At 40.4% G+C, this 19,727-nt stretch overlaps 2 protein-coding genes across 2 annotated transcripts in view; one reads left to right on the forward strand and one right to left on the reverse strand.

Annotated features, from left to right (window-relative positions):
- Positions 1 to 480: 480 nt before the first annotated feature.
- Positions 481 to 10,154, reverse strand: LOC103180066 (E-selectin-like). The gene is made up of 14 exons (XM_042335869.1): positions 10,022 to 10,154; positions 9,484 to 9,577; positions 8,092 to 8,481; positions 7,433 to 7,540; positions 6,817 to 7,002; positions 6,521 to 6,706; positions 6,010 to 6,195; positions 5,404 to 5,589; positions 4,798 to 4,983; positions 4,206 to 4,391; positions 3,917 to 4,036; positions 3,499 to 3,526; positions 3,252 to 3,318; positions 481 to 2,538 (listed from the first exon to the last, which is right to left on the reverse strand). Exons 2-13 carry the CDS (start codon positions 9,563 to 9,565, stop codon positions 3,267 to 3,269), a joined length of 1,896 nt encoding a protein of 631 aa, XP_042191803.1. The 5' UTR covers positions 9,566 to 9,577; positions 10,022 to 10,154; the 3' UTR covers positions 481 to 2,538; positions 3,252 to 3,266.
- A 9,122-nt stretch (positions 10,155 to 19,276) lies between these two features.
- cunh1orf112 (chromosome unknown C1orf112 homolog) overlaps positions 19,277 to 19,727 on the forward strand; it is a 19,901-nt gene continuing 19,450 nt past the window's right edge. The window contains exon 1 of the mRNA XM_042334910.1: positions 19,277 to 19,311. The gene's annotated coding sequence lies outside the window, so the exon portion shown is untranslated. The remainder of the gene's footprint in view (positions 19,312 to 19,727) is intronic.

A 19,727-nucleotide genomic window follows, 5' to 3' on the forward strand; every position in this document is an offset into this window, starting at 1 on the left:
GGTCACCTCTATTAACTTTCAGTTATTTACACATTTGCACTACATGATTTTACTGTAATTAATAAAATAATTAAATAACAGTTATTTATTTTATTGTTTAATACATCAAATAATAAATATTTGGTCACTCAATGCACTGCTGTGCGCAATTGGCTGCTGTGTTTGCCCACAATATCCACAGTGAATTCACTTCACGGTATATTCTGTGACATCTCAAAGACGTGATAAGGCGCCATACCAAATGCAAGGATTATTATTATTATTAGAGGTTATTGATAGCATTCTAATGCTGGCAACAAAGCTGCTTTGGAGCAAGAAATGGGAAAGTGTGGATTAACCTTCAATTTAACAGATAAAAGGACAAGGGTAAAGAATATAGGGTAAGGTTGTAGCTAAAGATGTCCATGTATTTGTCCCGTTCAATCTTTGGTGATATAGGAAGCGATTAGCAGCCGATAGTTTATATTCAGGAATCACATTTTATTATAATTAACATACAAATTCATACAGGTGTGGTTTCAACTTATACAAATAAGTTATTGAATCCACCTCAAATAAGCCACATTACATACACAAATACAGTAGCATAAAATCATTTAAACAACACCTTTCTTTATTTTCCACTTTCATACATAATGCTTTCAAATGGGCTGGGTTTTAAAACACAGGCCAGGTTTAACATGCAGATCTAAAGGCCTTGGGACATCTTCCCGACCAGAAAAGTGCCTTATACATATATACATTTATTGTTGTTAAACTGTCTGATGTGTTGTTTCATTTCATACAAACACACACACACACAGATAAGCAGACAATTTTCCCACTTTAAATTCAACAAACACATTTAATGCATAACCTCACTGAAAATGATGCTTTTACATGTTCTACACTCTATACTTAGCAGAGATTTTGTCAGGCGAAGATCTTGTCAAATTTTTTCACTGAAAGATTGGAAGTCACTGAAAAATGTGACGTCAGCTTTCTCTGTGAAATTAGAAGCTCTGATGAACGAGCCGCAAAAAATTCTTAATGCTGGGAACAAAACCAGTGCTTTTTTTTGGTAGACATTGCTACATTTTTGCTCACATGACTAAACTGAGTTAGTTTGCATTGTTAATGGAAAGAAGCAAGGCTGAACAATGGTGAGTTTTTCCTCCAGTTGGATTTTGAGGAACACGTAGAAATTAATGCAAAAAGAGAGAAAGAGAACTTGTACATCCTGGCAGTTCTGAGTTGCACAACACAGATACAAAACCTTTGTATGGTTGTTACATCAACCAGGAGAACCTGAGTCTAAATGATTATACTAACATGGAAAATCTTAACACTTCATCCAAACATCCTATCTCTTGGCACATCCCAGAGGAAGGAATTAAATAAACTAAAAATAAATATAATTTACTTACATGTAACATACATATTAAATTGGGCAAGCTAGATTCAAACCAAATCTGGACGGTGCGCAATTTTCAATTATTATCCTGAGCCCGAAGACACTTTGGGGCCACTGTACTGAATTAATATACCAGTCATAATACATTTTTGTATTGCATCCTTGTATTACATTGTAATACATTTGTGCAGATAAAGAACCATTCAATTGGTTCACAATGTGCTGCTTAACTCTTACTTCATTAGAATTGCAACCAGCTCAATGTCTATTTGTTAACCCATCAGCTCTTTTCAGGCTTTGTTTTCATAAAGGTTAAATTGCAGTTAGATTGGGGTTGTAGCTGGGACACTCAAAGATTTGTGATGATGTTTGTTGCAAGAGTGAATGCAGCAATGACAACTCAGATTGCAGCATGCCCAACACCTACAGTTCTTATCTCAACTCAACAGCACCATCAACTGGAACTGGAACTAGAGCAGAGACAAGAGAAATATTGAAGGAAAATTGTCTCCTGAGCCAATTAGTACCCTGGAAGTAGACTTACTGAAGACAGAACATTGAATGCAGGATTCGGGTGGGCTGAGTGGGAGCATCAGGGTGAATGCAATTACTCACCACAAATTTTCACTTGTCTCAGTGAATAAATTGTAGGAATCCTCTAACTGGCTACTTGGACAGCAAATAGTGCAGAAATAAAACTGCACTGACACCATAGTTGCTGAGCCAACAAGCAACTTTGCATTGATCATACAATAACCCACGCTTGGCCCTCTAAGGTGAAATACTTTATGTGGTTAACACATTGTCAGTTCTACACAGAAAGGTGCCTATACCCGATTTGCCAAAACAATTAATATGATCCCATTATGACCCTAATAGGAATAAGTCTTACATTGTATCTCAGTAAATGTCTTTCAAAGACTATAGCTCTACAGAGAAGCTTGGTATTTGGGCAAAACGTTTCTGAACAGCGTAGTTTGTTCTGAATGCTGAAAGTCCAGTCCAATTTTATCTTAAGTGAATTTAGATCCACCTCATTGTTAGACGGTTCTTTGGAAGGTCTGGGGTGCAAACCCAATGATTCTTGGAAAACTTCAAAAAGCTTTTTCTCTCTCGACTTTTCTTCCAATAAAATTATGAACGACCTGCAAATAATATGTAAAATATAATTAGAAATAATAATATAATAATCCTTGCGTTTGATGTAGCGTCTTATTACGTTGTTGAGACATCTCAGAGCGCTTCATAGAATATAATTTAAAGTGCATTGACTGTGTATTTTGTGGGCGAAAATGCGGCAGCCAACTGTGCACAGCAATGTCCTACCCTGGTCCAAATGGTAGGACATTGCTGGATCAATATCCAAATGACCCACATAGCCCCCGCCCTTAGAATCAGAAGTTCCACTGGACCTTTACTGATAGCTGTGCTGACGTGCTCAGTTGGTAACATCACTAAATTGTGTGGAACTGAACTATATAGATCCAGAAAGACTGATTTGTACTGCATTTTTTGGTCTCTGCCAGAGTGGCCGTAGAAGCAACAACTCATAGCTTGGGATAGGGAGTGTGGGGAAAAATACATGAACCCTGGTTCTAATTCTCAATTGCCATGGAATGTCAAATAGCCCATTGCCAAGGTGTGTTGGCTCACAAAGGAGGACAGTTTACTTCAGCAAAGATAGTGGAGAGTGGCCTAGTTTGTGGGGCAATACCCCAGCACTGTTAGGAATGAAAGGGCAAAGAAAAATGCCTTCTGAGAGTTTCGATGATTGCTAGGGGCAATTGGCAAGCTATATAATCAGCTTCCGTACAGATTTTAGCTAACTAAAGCGATTAGCTAACTATAAGTACCTTACCTGTGCATATGATGACTAAACCTCACTGTTCGACTTGTAAATTCCCGGTGGTTTATTCTGTGTATCACTGTAAAAAGGAAAGGAGATCAAAATGATTGCACGTTTTGATATGAATTGAATGCCAAACAATTAACAGTCAGCAAAGCCAGATGTTATATTGAACATCACCGACATTGAATTTACATAGAGTCACATATCAGTACGTGACTTTGAAGTGATCAGAAAATGAAAGAGTATAAATTCTTACCTTAGAAGGGAAAACTTTGATGCTTTTGCTAAAAGACAAAAGAAAATGAATTCATGATTTAGAGGGGAATGTTAAATGATCTCAAAAGACTTTTGACCAACAGTACTAAACAGATATCAGAAAAAAGGGGAAATCTGGATAGAATTCTATAATAATAATCCTTACATTTGATATAGTGCCTTATTGTGTCATTGAGACGTCTCAAAGCGCTTCATAGAATATACTGTAAAGTAGATTGATTGTGTATTTTGTGGGCAATGAGACAGCCAATTGCGCACATCAGTGTCCCACAGACAGACGTGAATTAAGTGACCAATTTTATTAGAGGGATGGTTGGCCATGACACCGGAAGAAAAAAACTCACTTCTATTTTTGAATCTACAGCTATGAAAAGGAATTTATGCAATTTAGTAATTACCTTTCTTTCGGAGCTGTTTTGCAATCCAAATTATGACACTCACGGCAGAGATGAGACTTAAACCTCCAGAGGCTAGGAGTATGGGTATGTGATTCTCAATGCTGAGTTTAGGAGAAGAATCTAAAGAGTACACAAAATGCCCCCAGGTTAAAAACTTGGTATTATTTCTGTTTCAGTTTCATGACTTAAAGTTTGCATTACTGGAAATTGTGCAGGTAATTTTAACAGTGTTTTACATCAAATAATTAAGTTCAGCTTTTAAAAAAAATAGTGTTAATCTTCAACACACCTTGGCAGGTTGGCGCAGGTCCTGTCCAGGCTCCATTGGAGTCACATTTGAGGCTCTCTGAACCATTCAGCCAGAACCCGTCCATGCAGCCAAAGTTACAAGTCGAACTATAACTGAAGTTTCCATTCGGATGGGAGCAGTTCATGCCTCCACTATTCGGAATCTCTGGAGCATCACATCTCACAGCTAGAGTGGGTGGGATATAACATGAACATGAGCGCTCAGTGCTGAACATAAACTCCATTTAGTGCATACCCATTATTATATATCACTCTATGACGATTATAAGACCCATCTCAAGACCCTCATCTTCGACCGTGCCTCGATCACCCTCCTATTCTCCATCCCTCCAACCCTCCTGATATCAAGTCCCAGTTCGGGGCCAAATCCCTGAATATCCAGCGCCTTGGGACATCCCCCTTACGTGAAAATTGTTATACAAATGTAATCTATTGTTGTTGTCGATTATTTCTAGCAATTTAGAAGAGATCCAGCTCTGTGGGTTAAAGCTTTTTAAAGCTTTTTATCTATCTATTGTTTAGTAAAATTCTCATCAAATTAATTTTAGCTATTGAAAGACAGATATTAGTACCTGCACAGGAGGGTGTCTGTGCTGTCCATTCACCAGAGGCTCCACACTCCAGGCTCTTTGACCCAAGGAGCTCGAACCCTTCAGCACAGCTAAAGTTACAGGTTGAGTTAAAGCTGAAGTCTCCTGTGGGATGGTTACATTCCATGATCCCTTGTGCTGGAATCTCCAGGCGGCTGCAGTTTACAGCTGAAACATTAATTAAACACATTTCAATACACAGCATATGACTTGGCTGTTTGAAGGACACTGCTGTGCACAATTGTATTGCCATGTTTGCCTACAAATAAACAGCTACTGCATTTCACATATAAAATGTCACTACACTTTACAATATATTCTCTGAAGCGCTTTGAGATGTCTTACTGACATGATATGGCATTATATCAAATACGAAATCTTAGGCAAGTTTCCTTTCTTGTGCTTGCCTCGCAAGTGAGAGCGAATATTTATTTTTATTCACAGTATAACTTGCGAAGTGATTTGAGACATCCTTCCAATCTGATATTGTGCTAAATCACATGCAAGGATTATTCTTACTATATTATTATTATTAGACAGTTTTCATTCTGGCTAATATGCCCTGTTATAAGGGTAATCTAAGTGTACCTGCACAGGAAGGTGTCTGTGCTGTCCATTCTCCAGAGGCTCCACACTCCAGGCTCTTTAACCCAAGGAGCTCGAACCCTTCAGCACAGCTAAAGTCACAGGTTGAGTTAAAGCTGAAGTCTCCTGTGGGATGGTTACATTCCATGATCCCTTGTGCTGGAATCTCCAGGCGGCTGCAGTTTACAGCTGAAACATTAATTAAACACATTTCAATACACAGCATATGACTTGGCTGTTTGAAGGACACTGCTGTGCACAATTGTATTGCCATGTTTGCCTACAAATAAACAGCTACTGCATTTCACATATAAAATGTCACTACACTTTACAATATATTCTCTGAAGCGCTTTGAGATGTCTTACTGACATGATATGGCATTATATCAAATACGAAATCTTAGGCAAGTTTCCTTTCTTGTGCTTGCCTCGCAAGTGAGAGCGAATATTTATTTTTATTCACAGTATAACTTGCGAAGTGATTTGAGACATCCTTCCAATCTGATATTGTGCTAAATCACATGCAAGGATTATTCTTACTATATTATTATTATTAGACAGTTTTCATTCTGGCTAATATGCCCTGTTATAAGGGTAATCTAAGTGTACCTGCACAGGAAGGTGTCTGTGCTGTCCATTCTCCAGAGGCTCCACACTCCAGGCTCTTTAACCCAAGGAGCTCGAACCCTTCAGCACAGCTAAAGTCACAGGTTGAGTTAAAGCTGAAGTCTCCTGTGGGATGGTTACATTCCATGATCCCTTGTGCTGGAGTCTCCAAGTGGCTGCATTTTACAGCTGAAACATTAATTAAACACATTTTAACGTGTATAATATAAACACATTTTAACGTGTATAATATAACCACTTTTTTTTAATACACAGATATGACTTGGCAGTTTGTAGGACATTTCTGAGCGCAATTGTACTGCCATGTTTGCCTACAAATCACAGTCACTCCATTTCAGAGTAAATCCCGTGAAGTGCTTTAAGTCACCCTTCCGACATGATAAGGCACTATGCCAAATGCAAGGATTATTATTATTACATTAGAGTTTTATTCACGGTAGGGCAGTCTTCCTTCTGCCTGATATTTTCTGGTATTATTGTGAACTGAACGTACCTGTACAGGAGGGTGTCTGTGCTGTCCATTCTCCAGAGGCTCCACACTCCAGTCTCCTTAACCCACGGAGCTCAAACCCTTCATCACAGCTAAAGTCACAGGTTGAGTTGTAGCTGAAATCTCCCAAGGGATCTGAGCACTTCTTGGATCCTACCACAGAAGTCTCCAGGTCTCTGCACTTAACAGCTGCAACAGAAATGGGATGTGAGCTCAAATGCACAGAATGTTATTTGTATAATTCAGCTAAAATGAAAAGAAAAACAACCCCCTGCTTTTGATTGAAGACAAGACTGTACCTTCACAGGTGGGTGTCTGTTCCGTCCAGAGTCCTGTCTCAGCACACTGTGCTCTCTGTTTCCCTTTCAGGGTAAACCCTGCCTCACAGTGGAAATCACATGTAGAGGAGTAGCGGAAGTTTCCAATCGGATCGGTGCAGTCCATGATCACACGTTCAGGAGCCAGAAGATCATTGCACTCAACCACTGGGTAATAAACATTGTAACAATTAGTTAATTTTGGTGCCAGATTCACTAACCTTTTCGCTATAATTTTCATCATTTCCTAATTTTGTATCGTCGTTGACTCAATCATCTAACCAATTTATTTGGGAATCTTCATTTGATTCCACTTTTCATATAAATAATAATAATAATAATTCTTGCATTGATATAGTGCCTTATCACATCATTGAGACATCTCAAAGCGCTTCACAGAATATATTGTAAAGTGGATTGACTGGGTATTTTGTGGGTGAAACGCAGCAGCCAACTGTGCACAGGGAAAGTGTTGCTAATTTCTTGTAATTGATAGGATTTGACTTGGAAAAAGTGCCTGAATTTGTACTTTTTCCACACTAAAGGCTAGTTCAGGTTACTTCAATCTTACTCAGGTTTAAAGGGAACATGTTCTTACCGTGCTCACAGTTTATTCCATAGTATCCTTTATCGCACCTACATGTATAATTTCCAATAGTCTCCACACATTCTGCATGACTACTGCATGTAGAGTTCTGGCATGAAGCTGTCAAAAAGAACTTGGGAATTAATACATACTGAGAACCTTGATATACAAGCCACAGAATATGTGCACAAAGTGAACAGGAATGGATAGCACCTAACATGGCAGCTATCACAGTCCAATGTTGTAAAGTACTTCTGTATGTTGTAATTAAGGGTAGGCTCCATTATAAATCCAAATTACAGGCCACTCACTTGCAATTCTTTCCAGAGAATTTGTGAGCCTTGTATTCAGAGACTATGGGGTGTTAACTTGCAGTGTTTCAATGGAAAATCTGTATTAAAGTCTAGAACATCCAATGTGCTGATAGAATGTGTTGGGTAAAAAATCAAACATTATTGAATGCACTCTTCAGCACATTGGGTGTTTTGAAATTCAATGATTACATTTTTCTAAAGAAATATCACAAATTAGATCCATACAGAATATTGTCTTGTTTTCAGAAGATTCAATAAGCAGCCCAGCCCAGCCCTTTAAATGACCCAATTGCAATGGTGTGTAAAACTACATCCCATGCACTCTTTTTTTAACCCAAGATCACTTCCTGTTCTTACCTTGATAGCACAAAGGATTCTTCTTCCTAGTGCAGGAAATGTCATTCCACATCCCTGGGTTTTGCTTCCTTTTAACGTAAATTTCTACACAGTCTTCTTCATTTTTGCCCTTGTTGTTGGGTTCTACAGGAGCCCAGTTGGTTTCCTCTTTGGTCAGGGTCTTGTTGGTACCAATCCAGGTCCAAACACTGTTGACTTTCCTTATCCCAATCCAGTAGTAAGAGGGAACGAAGGGCAGAAAGTCATTCAAATATTGATTTTCGGCTTTGTTTTGGATGGCAACCATATCGGTGTAGTGTTCTTGACAGAAATCTCTTGCCTTGGTCCATTCCATATTTTCTTTAATATGATGATAAGTCCAGCCATTGATTCTTCCTACCAGCATTAGTTCTGTAGAGAATGCATTCCCTATTAATTCCCTGCATTAGTGCCTCTTCCAATACTAATATCTTCTAATACTTTCCAAATATGTATACTAATAAATGTACTAATGTATCGACTAATATTTCCAAATACTTTTTGGAAGTAGGTAAGTAATTGGGTAAGCAGGATGTGTCCTTCCAGGGAAAGGGTGTGCATTCCATTTCAACAATCTATCTCTAGGATTTCCATGTGTAGGTGGGATGCATGGAATTCTCAATTTGGTTTGGATACTTTTAAGCATAGTGATGAGTTTTTGCATGTGTCAGACACCCAAGACCAAAGTAAAATAGTCCCCCTTCCCTAAGCTTGTTTCATTTGCCTTTCTCTACCTTTTCCTCTTAAATTAATAATTCTACAGCCCCCCTCCCCCCTTCACACACACTTTCCATAAATCAGGTGTGCAGAGACCAATTGTTGCACCCCAATATGTCAATATATCACAGATGTTAGCAACAACTGGGACAGTGTCTATAATACAACAGAACAAACCACTGACATATTGGGTAACGTAAACTGACTCATTTGGTTTTGCAATCATGCCTCTGAGTCAGAAAGTCATGGATTCAAGTCCTAAGTCAGGACGTTGAACTCACACAGTCTGGGCTGACACTCCAATACAATGCTCAGGGACAGCTGCATTGTTGGAGGAGCTGTCCTTACGATGAGACATTAAACCGAGGTCCCGTCTGCACGATCAGGTGAATGAATGTTAAAGATCGCACGGCACTATTCAAAAAGAGAAGGGAGTTTCTCTTGGTGCCCTGGACAGTAATCCTTCAGATAACATCAATCACTCACTTTACAACTGTTTATGGGACATTGTTGCATGCAAATTGGCTGCCATGTTGACCGACGCAGTGGACAGTTACTGCACTTCACTACACTTCAGAGTTAATCCTGTGAAGCCTTGCTTCTTAAGTGAATGGCACTATATTAAATGTAAGGATCTTTAGGATTAATTTATCTTACCATAGACCATGATAGTGAAGAGCCACAGGCAGCTGAAACCTCCTCCAATGGACAGAGAATGTTGATTTGCTCCAGTTTTCATCTTGGAATAAATCTAAAGGGGACAAAACCAAAATCATGTTTTTATTCATAACTATAAGTATAACACAGTAAACCTCACATAAGTCATATCAGTTGGGACCATATACTTAATTTGATTTATGCAACATGTGAGTTATGTCATATATATGACTTATGTAAAGTTATGTATAAGTGGATTTTATATTACTAACACAAAGCAAATACAGTACTGACATACACAAAGTCACCAGAAGCAGATGGCGTTCAAGTCCAGAATAACCTGTTCTGCTGCCTTATCCTTCATTAAGATATATATAATACTGTAGTACATCACAATATATAGATTTGGCTTTCTAATTTACAGTGAAATTTACTTAAAATATCCTTTATATAAAAACATTTACCCTTTGCTAGCACTCACATTCCAGTGCAGTCAGCCTGCCTTTACACATCACCACACTGAGAGGAGCTTGCTTACCTTAGCAGATTCCTCTTTAGTTCAGGGTTATTAGTTCTGATACTCTGTGAGTCTTTGGCTCAGGCTGAATGAACTGTATTTGATGGTTTCCCAGTCTGTGTCGGTTCAGGAAGGCAGCACTCAGCAGCTCAACTTCCACAGATTTGACACTTCCACTGGAGCCCTGAGCCTTATATCTTCAACCACTCAGCCATTTCCCAGCCTTCCTGGAAATTCCCAGTGATGCGTACGGATCTTGGTTTCCATACATAAGCGTACGTCAAATTTCGGAAACACTGTCGCCAACCAGGGAAAGGTTGGCAGCTATCCATTTTTATCACTTATGTACATTATATAATTGTTAATTTGTCATGTTGGCTGCCACGTTTCAACCACAAAATACACATTCAATCCACTTTACAATATATTCTGTGAAGTACTTTGTGATGTCTCAACGATATGATAAGACGCTATATCAGACGCAAGGATTATTATTATATTATTATTATAATGGCAGCCTCTGTTTGAATTTTAAGGAGAACATCTCCTCTACCCCTGGATTACATTGAAACGAGACAACACAAGACCTCCTGTTACAACAACAACAACAACTTGGATTCATATAGCGCCTTCCACGCCTGATGGCGTCTCAGAGCTCTTGAATGTGTTTGAATACCTGGAATGCGCAGAGATTGAGTTGCCCTTGTCCACGCCTTCATCACTTCTCGGCTGGACTACTCAAACACCCTCCTTGCCGGTCTCCCCTCTTCCACCATTCGCAAAATTCAACTCATCCAAAACTCCGCCACCCGCATTCTCACCCGCACTAAACTCCCAACTCCACTGGCTCCCTGTCACAGAGCAGATCGACTTCAAGATCCTCACTCTAGTGTTTAAATCCCTCCACGCCTTGGCACCCCACTATCTCTCCAACCTCCTCATGGCACTACCCACTGCCTCCGTTATACTGGCTCTGGTCTCCCCCTTGTCCCTCGAATCCTTGCTCCACCATCAGCGGCCGTGCCTTCAGCCACCACGTTGATAAAATTTATTATTGAATCGACTTCAACCACCCTTTCAGGTAAAGCATTCCAGATCCGAACAACTCGCTGTGTGAAAAAAATTCTCTTTCTTTTAGCAACTATTTTAAATCGGTGTCCGATTCAAAAACAACTTTTAAGAGAGAAGTAGATAATTATTTGGGGAAGACAAGTTTGCAGGGCTATATGAAACGCTTTGAGATGATTAGAAGGTGTGAAAAGCACTATATCAAATACAAGGATTATTATTACTTTTTATAAGTAACACATAACAATTAAAAGAAATGACCACATGCCACGATAAGGGAAAAATGTCCAAGAAACAGTTACAGGATAAATCACGTGAAACATGGAGGCCATAGTGGGGATGATCTATTACACCAAGAGGTTAAGATAGTAACACCTATCCTGTAGTAATTAGAAGGCTATGTGCAGGTGAATAAGGAATGCAGAGTCAGTGCTAAAAATCGTGGATGACAGAAATAAAAGGCACAAAGTAGAAGAGTTATCCAGAAAGACTCGAGATGAGGGGCATCGAGGTCTGCAAGAAAGGACGTCTTTCTCCAACTGAACAGTTCCGCGGCGGAGGGTCGCAGGTAATATTGTTTGGGTTGTTATGCTAGATAATGGGATACGCCAATATTACAATATAATGTATATGTTAATGCAGCGAATGTAACTTTGATGTGTGTAATTCAAAACTTTAAATAAAACAAAACTGGTTGACTTGTATTAAGCAAAATCACCTTTGGCTATAATCTTATAATTCTGACTCAGAGAAGAGAGCGCTATACTTCGCCACACTGAAACACAGGCTTTGTACATATGCCAAACTCTCCACTCTGTTCCCCTTGAGAGTAATGAGTTTTCAGTTTATTCAATCACAAAAATCATATATTTATTTTGATGGGAGAGGTTCGGAGAACTTTCATTTTATCTATGCCAATTAATCTTACTCTCCTTCCAGAAAATCGTCCTTTGAAAATCCTGCCCATTTCAAACACATCTTGCCATTGAAACTTCCTCCAATTTTTATGAATTTCCGCACATCTTGTTAGCCAAGAAAAAAANTTCCCACCTGCGAGACAAAAGTGTCTACTCATGTACTGTAATTGAAGCTCTTACTATAAGGAAGGAAGAATGTGTTTTTCCAACACTGACCTCCTCAACCTTTTCCTGACAGTCGAGCAAGAGGTGCCAGACAACTACTTTTACCCTTGGATAAAACACAGCTCCCAAATGGTATTGTTATTCCATGTCTCCATTCAGTCTCGGGTTAGCTGAGAGTGAGTGATTAATTTTGGGGGGAAGATTGTTGGCCAGGATGCCAAGAGAAACTCCCTTATCTTTTTTAATAGTGTCATGTATCAATACTATCCTTCTGAACAGGCAGACAGGACCTTGGTTTAACAACTCATTCGAAGGACGGTACCTCCAACAATGTAACATACTGCATTGAGTGTCAGCATAGATTTCCACGTCTGTACGTGGGGCTTGAGCCCACAATCTTCTGGCTCAAAGGTAAGAGTGCTACCGACGTGAGACGATCAATGATATTGGGACCTTCCAGACTGAACACTGATCCAGCGGCAACTGTAACGCATCTGGGACTCAGAATGTTTCAGGAATTGAGGGGATACTATACAATCACTTACTCCAGTGAAGCCAACTACTTTAATCCCATTTTCTGTACTTTTACCCAAATCATTTTTTCTTCACCTATTTATCTAATCCTTTTTTAATTGTCATTATTTGACTTTTTTTGAGCAACAAAACACAAATATTATTTCAATGTCCTCTAACTGTTGGATTCACCATCAACAACAAATTACATTTATATAATGCCTTATCACGTTGATGAGAGATCTCAAAGCGCTTCACAGAATATATATTGAAAAGTGGATTGACTGTATGTTCTGTGGGGGAAAAGCAGCAGCCAATTGTGCACAGTAGTGTACCACAAAGAGTCATGGATTGAGTAACAAAATAATTTTTTTTGAGAGATTGTTCACCCTTGGAAAGTGATCCGCCAATCGACTAACAACCGGGTTCCTACCCACCCCTAGGAAAACAAGGATTAAGGAAACTTGCTAAGGTTTCGCCCTGCCCAGGAATCGAACCTGGGTAATGAACTTTGATGTTTCTCAATACAGATACAACAACAACAGCAACAAATTACATTTGTACAGCTTCTTTCACGTCGGGAGGACATCCAAGGTGCTGGACAGTTAGTGGTTCGGACCCAAGCTGGGGATTGGGATTGGGGAGGATGGAGGTCAGGGGGGGAAGCAGAGTGATCAAAAGCACAGTCAAGGAGGAAGGTCTTCAGATGGGTCTTGATGGAGGCAAGGGAGGGGGCGAGGCGGAGGGACTGCGGGATGGAGTTCCGGAGGGTGGGGGCAGAGTGGCTGAAGGCCCACCCACCAATGGTGGGCAGGCGAGGCGGGGCACGTGAAGCGGGCCTGAGCCCGCTGAACGGTGGGAACGGGCAGGTTGGTAGGGGAATAGGAGGTCGCAGAATTAGGGGGGAGTGAGGCCATGGAGGACTTTGAAGGTGAGGACCAGGCAAGGATGGGAGGTGATAGAGTCGTGGAGCCTGGTGTGGGAGAGGACAAGGGCTGCAGAGTTCTGGATGATCTGCAGCCTATGGAGGGAGGAGTTGGGGAGACCAACAAGCAAGGAGTTTGCATGGTCAAGCCTGGATATTATGAATGCGTGTATGAGGGTTTCAGTGGCCTGCGGTATGAGACAGTGCAATGTTGCGGAAGTGAGGGAAGGCAGAGCGAGTCATGGCACGGATGTGTGGTAGAAAGGATAGTTGAGAGTCAAACAAGGTTCCGGACTGCATTAGCAAGGTGGAGTGTGCATCCTTGGATGGTGATGCTGTCAGCGCCTGAGGTGTGGAGGCGCTGACGGGAGCCAATCAGGAGGGCCTCGGTCTTGTTGACGTTCAACTGAAGGAAGTTAGTTCTCATCCAGAACTTAATGTCTGACAGTTTCCGGCGCAGAAACCCGATTGGAGGGGTTTGTGAAGGATGTGGCGGGAGAGGAAGGAGTGAAGCTGGAAAGCAACGACTCATTCCAGCACCTTGGAAAGGAAAGGGAGGTTGGAGATAGGGCAGTAGTTTGAGAGCAGGAATGGGTCCAGGGAGGATTTTTACGGATAGGAGTGATCACGGCCATTTTTAAAGGGATGGGAATGGTGCCAGTGGACAGAGAGAGGTTTATTATGTCTGTGAGTTGAGGGGCAAGGAGGTGGAGCTGGGAGGTAAGGAAAGGGGTAGGGATGGGGTCAAGGGAGCAGATATGAAGAGAAATACAATGCAGAGCAGGAAAGGAGTATGGGAGGCATTTATGGCAGTGTTTAGTACCCACATTGTTTAGTACCGAGTTTCAACTTACCGGTTGATCAACTGTCATCAACTTCTGTAGATGAACCCCCAAATGCTCCTTTAATGGCATATGTCACATGCTGACTTGCCATGGGTACATGGTATAGCTCACAGCTCCTAAATGTTTTTTGTCCAAGTTACAATACAATACATTGTTATAAATTTAATACAGAATTATTAAAAGTTCTACTGAAAATAATTTAATAATTATTAAAATTATTAAAAGTACTACTAGTTTTTACCCCGAAACTCTGGAACACTCTTCCGTTGACCCCGTTGACTCTACCTCTCCCCTCCTTTCCCTATTTTTAGGTCACACCTGAAGACCTCCATCTTTAACTGTACTTATGGTCACCTCCCCACTTTCCCTGGCTTGGCATCGTGCTTCGCCACTGACAAGCACTCTGGAATGCTACCCTGCATGAAGGGCGCTATATAAATGCAAGTTGTTGTTGTTACTGTACATACAGTCCAGAATCAAGAATTAAGCAAAGGATAGAATAAAGGAATTGTTCACAATAGAATTTATCAGTTTTGAGAAATCAGTTAGCAATTCTTCATATTCTCTTTTACGCGTTCACTTTCTAATTCAGTTTAGCCTCGCTTACGAGATGTTACATTTGCATTTGATGTAGCGCCTTACCACATCTTCTAGACATCTCAAAGCGTTTCACAGAATATACTGTAAAGTGAATTGACTGTATATTTTGTGGGTGAAACGCGGCAGCCAATTGTGCACAGCAGTGTCCCACAGACAGTAATAGATTAAGTGCCAAACTATTATTTTTTTATATTTTTTCTTACGGGATTGTTACCCATAGAAAAGTGATCCACCAATCGACTAACAAGAAAACGTGTCTAACATTTTGCCCTGCTCTAGGATCAAACCTAGGTGCTCTTGCTTGTGAGGCGAGTGCTCTAAACAATACTCTATAGACTCTGCAAGTGGTAGATGTAGTAGATGTAGTAGAAGGTGATCAGTGGGTCCATGCAGGGAGGGATTGTCACCTGAACGTCTCTGGCAAAGATTATCACATAAAAAAAGGCTCCTGGAACTAAGCGCTTCTTTCCCAAATACTCTATTGAAATTAAGATTCCCACAAAAAGAAGTTACAGAGAAATTCAGTTCCAGTAAAATTTATCTTGGCAACTCATTAAAGAATATTGCTCTGTTGATTAAAGCCAGATTTCTCATAAGTAGATTGTCGGAGCAGTCAATCTTTCCTGTTTGGATACTGAAAGAGGAAACACCTATGAGAAACTGCTATTGACATTGTCTCATCAGAATATATCCCAAGACCGCAAATTCTAGACATAATACTCGGGGATAGTTTTTATCTATAATTTGTGCGGGCAGTTATTTATAATAATAATCGTCCTTGCATTTGATACAACTCCTTAATGTGTCATTGAGACGACTCAAAACGCTTCACAGAATACACTGTATAGTGAATCGACTGTGTATTTTGTGGGGAAACGCAGTAGCCAATTGCGCACAGCAGTGTCCCACAAACAGTCGTGGATTGACCAAATTCTTCTTTTTTTAAAGGGATTATTACCCCCAGAAAGTGATCCGTCAATCCACTAACAACTGGGTTCTACTTATTATTAAGTAAACTGAGGGTTGCGGAGTAAGGACACTTGCCTATTGATTTCGCCTTGCCTGAGAATTGAATCTAGATCCTTTTGCTTGTGAGGTTAGTGCTCTAACCATTTAGCTACAGGACTCTATTTTGGATAGTTTTAGGATGTAAACTACTTGCCATCATTCTCCTGCACTAGAATCCACGAAACCGTACAAGAAATCAGAAAATTTATAAGTTCAGGTTGTTTTGTCTCACAAATCTCTACCCTGGTGTTCTAATGTGTGTGGCAGCCTGGCTCAGTTGGTAGGTAGCACTCTCACCTCTGAGTCAGAAGAGTGTGGGTTCAAGCCCTATGTTGGGACTTGGAAATCATGTAGTCTGAGCTGACACTCCAAGGCAGTGCTGGAGGTGTGCTGTTTTGTCCAGAAGTGCTGTCCTTTGGATGAGACATTAAACTGAGGTTCTTTCTGCCTCTTCAGGTGGACGTCAAAGATCCCACAGCACTATTCGAAAAGTGGAGGGAGTTTCTCTCTCCCGGAATTCCTCAGATAAAATTGATCACTCACTCTATGGCTGTTTGTGGGACATAACTGTGTGCAAATTGGCTGCTGCTTTCGCCCACAAAATGCAGTCACTGCATATTACATTATATCCTATGAAGTTTTAGGATGTCCTCCCAGTGTTAAAGGTTGCATAAAAATAATAATAATCCAAATGTAAGGATTATTATTATTTTTATGGTATTAAAGTTTGAATCACTATAAAAGTAGTTTCTAAGTGGTTCTCAGTGATGGTCATTCACACCAATAACATTACCATATTACTTTTCTTTGTATGTTTGAACTTCCTAAAATAACTATTTTCTGCAGGAGGTGGACATTTTGTCAAGCTATTTCTGAATTGTCTTATTAACAGTCCCAGTTGCACGACTGATTATAGCAACTATGATTGTCTTGTAAGGCCACATGGCTCCACATTCAATTTGTAGAACACCATACATCCTGATCTTCTTTAGTTCCTTATTTTGTACGTTGTAGTTACTTGGAATGGCCATATCAATAATACTGCATGTACAATCTAGTGATTTTTATGATGATATCTGGTCTGTTCTGTCTGTATGCACTTGTGAGTCACAGATTATTCCGATGTTGCCTTTTGATGTCATGTTTACTGGTTGATGATCATACCAGTTGATTTTTACCTCAATATCAAAGTGTTTACAAATTGTCCAATTGATGTATTCAGATACATTGTTACTTCTAATAAGATACTCTGATTGTTTTGGGGCTAGACATGATGACATTATATGGTGATAATAATAATAATAATCCTTGCATTTCATATAGCGCCTTATCACGTCTTCGAGACGTCTCAAAGCGCTTCACGGAATATACTGTAAAGTTAATTGACTGTATACTTTGTGGACGAAACGCGGCAGCCAATTGCGCATAGCAGTGTCCCATAAACAGTTGTGGATTGAGTGAACAATTATAATTTTTTTTGAAGCAATTATTACCCCCGGAAAAGCAATCCGCCAATCGACGATCAACCGGGTTCCTACTTACTGCTAGGTAAACAGAGGCATGTGGAGTAAGGAAACTTGCCCCAGGTCACTCGCTTGCAAAGCGAGTGCTCTAACCACTGAGCTACAGGACTCCATTATTATTACTAACAACAACAAAAACAACAAAATTACATTTATAGAGCGCCTTTCACGTTGGGAGGACTCCCCAAAGCGCTGAACAGTCAGGTGTCGGGGCCTGAGCATTGGGGAGTGGTGGTGTAGGGGTGAGGGAAGCCAGAGAGGTGGGAGGGAGATCAAAGGCACGGTCAAAGAGAAGGCTCTTGAGACCGGCCTTGAAGGAGGCAAGGGAGGAAGCGAGGCGAAGGGGCTGTGGGATGGAGTTCCAGAGTGTGGGGGCAGAGAGGCTGAAAGCCCGGACACCGATGGTAGGGCGGGTCAGGCAGGAGACATGGAATAGACCGGAACCTGATGAACTAAGCAGAAGAATTGAAAGAACTCACGCATGTTAATCCTCTCTTTCAGTCTCAATTGTTCATGTGTCAATCATACTGACCTTCAGCTGCTGCTACCTCTTCTATTATCAATCAGAAATAAAGATGTTCCAAACTGCATTGTTTTTTTTAAAATGGTAAGTTTCCTTGCAGAGTTTTGGAGGATCTTTGTATTCCACTGAGAGCAGAAAAAGTCATCTTTGATCCAAGATGCCAGCATCCTGTTTGCAATGCATCGCATTCGCATAGCGAGACTGCGTGTCCCGAAAAAGGCTCCAGGGATATGAACAAAATCCTGAATCACATATCTTCTCATTCTTATGGAGCCTATTTTCCTATTTTAGATTAGGTGACTCAAAGGCTGTAAGGAGAAAACAAACACAGACTTGAAGGGCTGAATGAATCATTTCTGTGTTGTAACATTCTATGATATGGGATATGCCACAGTTATGTAACATGCTGCGGATAATTTCTGCATCTTTGGTTAGCAAGCAAGAGGACCCGGATTCAATTCCCAGGCAGGGCAAAACCTTAGGCATGTTTCTCTACTGCACAAGTATGTTCACCAAGCAGGAATCCATTTGTTAGTCAATTGGCAGATCGCTAACCTAGGGTTATAATCCCTTATAATAATATAAATAATCCTTGTATTTTTATATAGCACTTTTCATGCCTTCCAGATGTCTCAAAGCGCTTCACAGAATATACTGTAAAGTTGTTAGCGAGTTGTTAGAATTTGGAATGATCTGCCCGAAAGGGCAGTGAAGTCCGATTCGATAACAGCTTTTAAGAGAGAACTGGATAGGTATCTGGAGAAGACAGGTTTGCAGGGTTATGGGGAGAAAGCTGGTGAGTGGGGTTAATAAAAGTCAGTTGCTCTGTCAAAGAGCCGGCACAGACTCGATGGGCCGAATGGCCTCCTTCTGTGCCGTAACATTCTATGATTCTATGATTCTATGATATTTGTGGGGGAAACTCAGCAGCCAATTGCGCACAGAAGTGTCCCACAAAAGTTGTGGATTGAAGTGATCAATTTATTTATTTTTTTCTTGAGGGATTATTATCAAGCGTGTGGAGTAAGGAAGCTTACCCAAGGTTTCGCCCTGCCGGGAATCGAACCCAGGTCTCTCGCTTGCGAGGCGAGTGCTATAACCACTGAGCTACAGGACTCCATAAACTCTTAAAAAAAAGTTACAGATTTGGTCACTCATTAAGTATTCTCCTTAATAGCACTTACTCCATGTACCAGTGCAATACCAGCTGGAGTGAGCAAATACGTAAGTATTGATTCTGTAACCCCAGCAGAATTATTGTATGTTTCTCTGTATGCAGTATAATGTAGACTGAACACAACATGAAACTTACTTTTCATTTAAATGTTTCTTGCATAAAGGAGAAGTTACTTGCACGAGAGGGGAGTAGAGTAAAATTATAGTGTTCCCGAAAGAGTCATGTAATAATAATAATTCTTGCAATTGATATAGCACTTTATCACGTCGTTGAGACGTCTAAAATTTTTAATAATGAAAGGCAGAAACATTTTCAATGTAAGCTTCAATCCCTGTCCCTCCCCATGTAACTGTATGGAAATTCTCCATTTAGAGAGTTATTTAGATTAGCTGAGCTAAGTGATGCATTTTAGGACCCAATCCAGTACTCAATCTTGCAGCCTCTGACATCTCTCAGTTGGTAT

The sequence above is a fragment of the Callorhinchus milii genome, unplaced genomic scaffold (genome assembly GCF_018977255.1).
Source record: "Callorhinchus milii isolate IMCB2004 unplaced genomic scaffold, IMCB_Cmil_1.0 Scaffold5, whole genome shotgun sequence".
In the NCBI taxonomy this organism is placed as follows: domain Eukaryota; kingdom Metazoa; phylum Chordata; class Chondrichthyes; order Chimaeriformes; family Callorhinchidae; genus Callorhinchus; species Callorhinchus milii.

Excerpts from the sequence above, each read along its gene's own strand:
- LOC103180066 (XM_042335869.1), bottom strand. The coding sequence starts at position 9,565 with ATGAAAACTGGAGCAAATCAACATTCTCTGTCCATTGGAGGAGGTTTC. Across the intron at positions 3,527-3,916 it reads AAAACAGCTCCGAAAGAAAG|CAAAAGCATCAAAGTTTTCC; the intron begins GTAATTACTAAA and ends TTTGTCTTTTAG. Across the intron at positions 3,319-3,498 it reads TCAAAGTTTTCCCTTCTAAG|TGATACACAGAATAAACCAC; the intron begins GTAAGAATTTAT and ends TCCTTTTTACAG.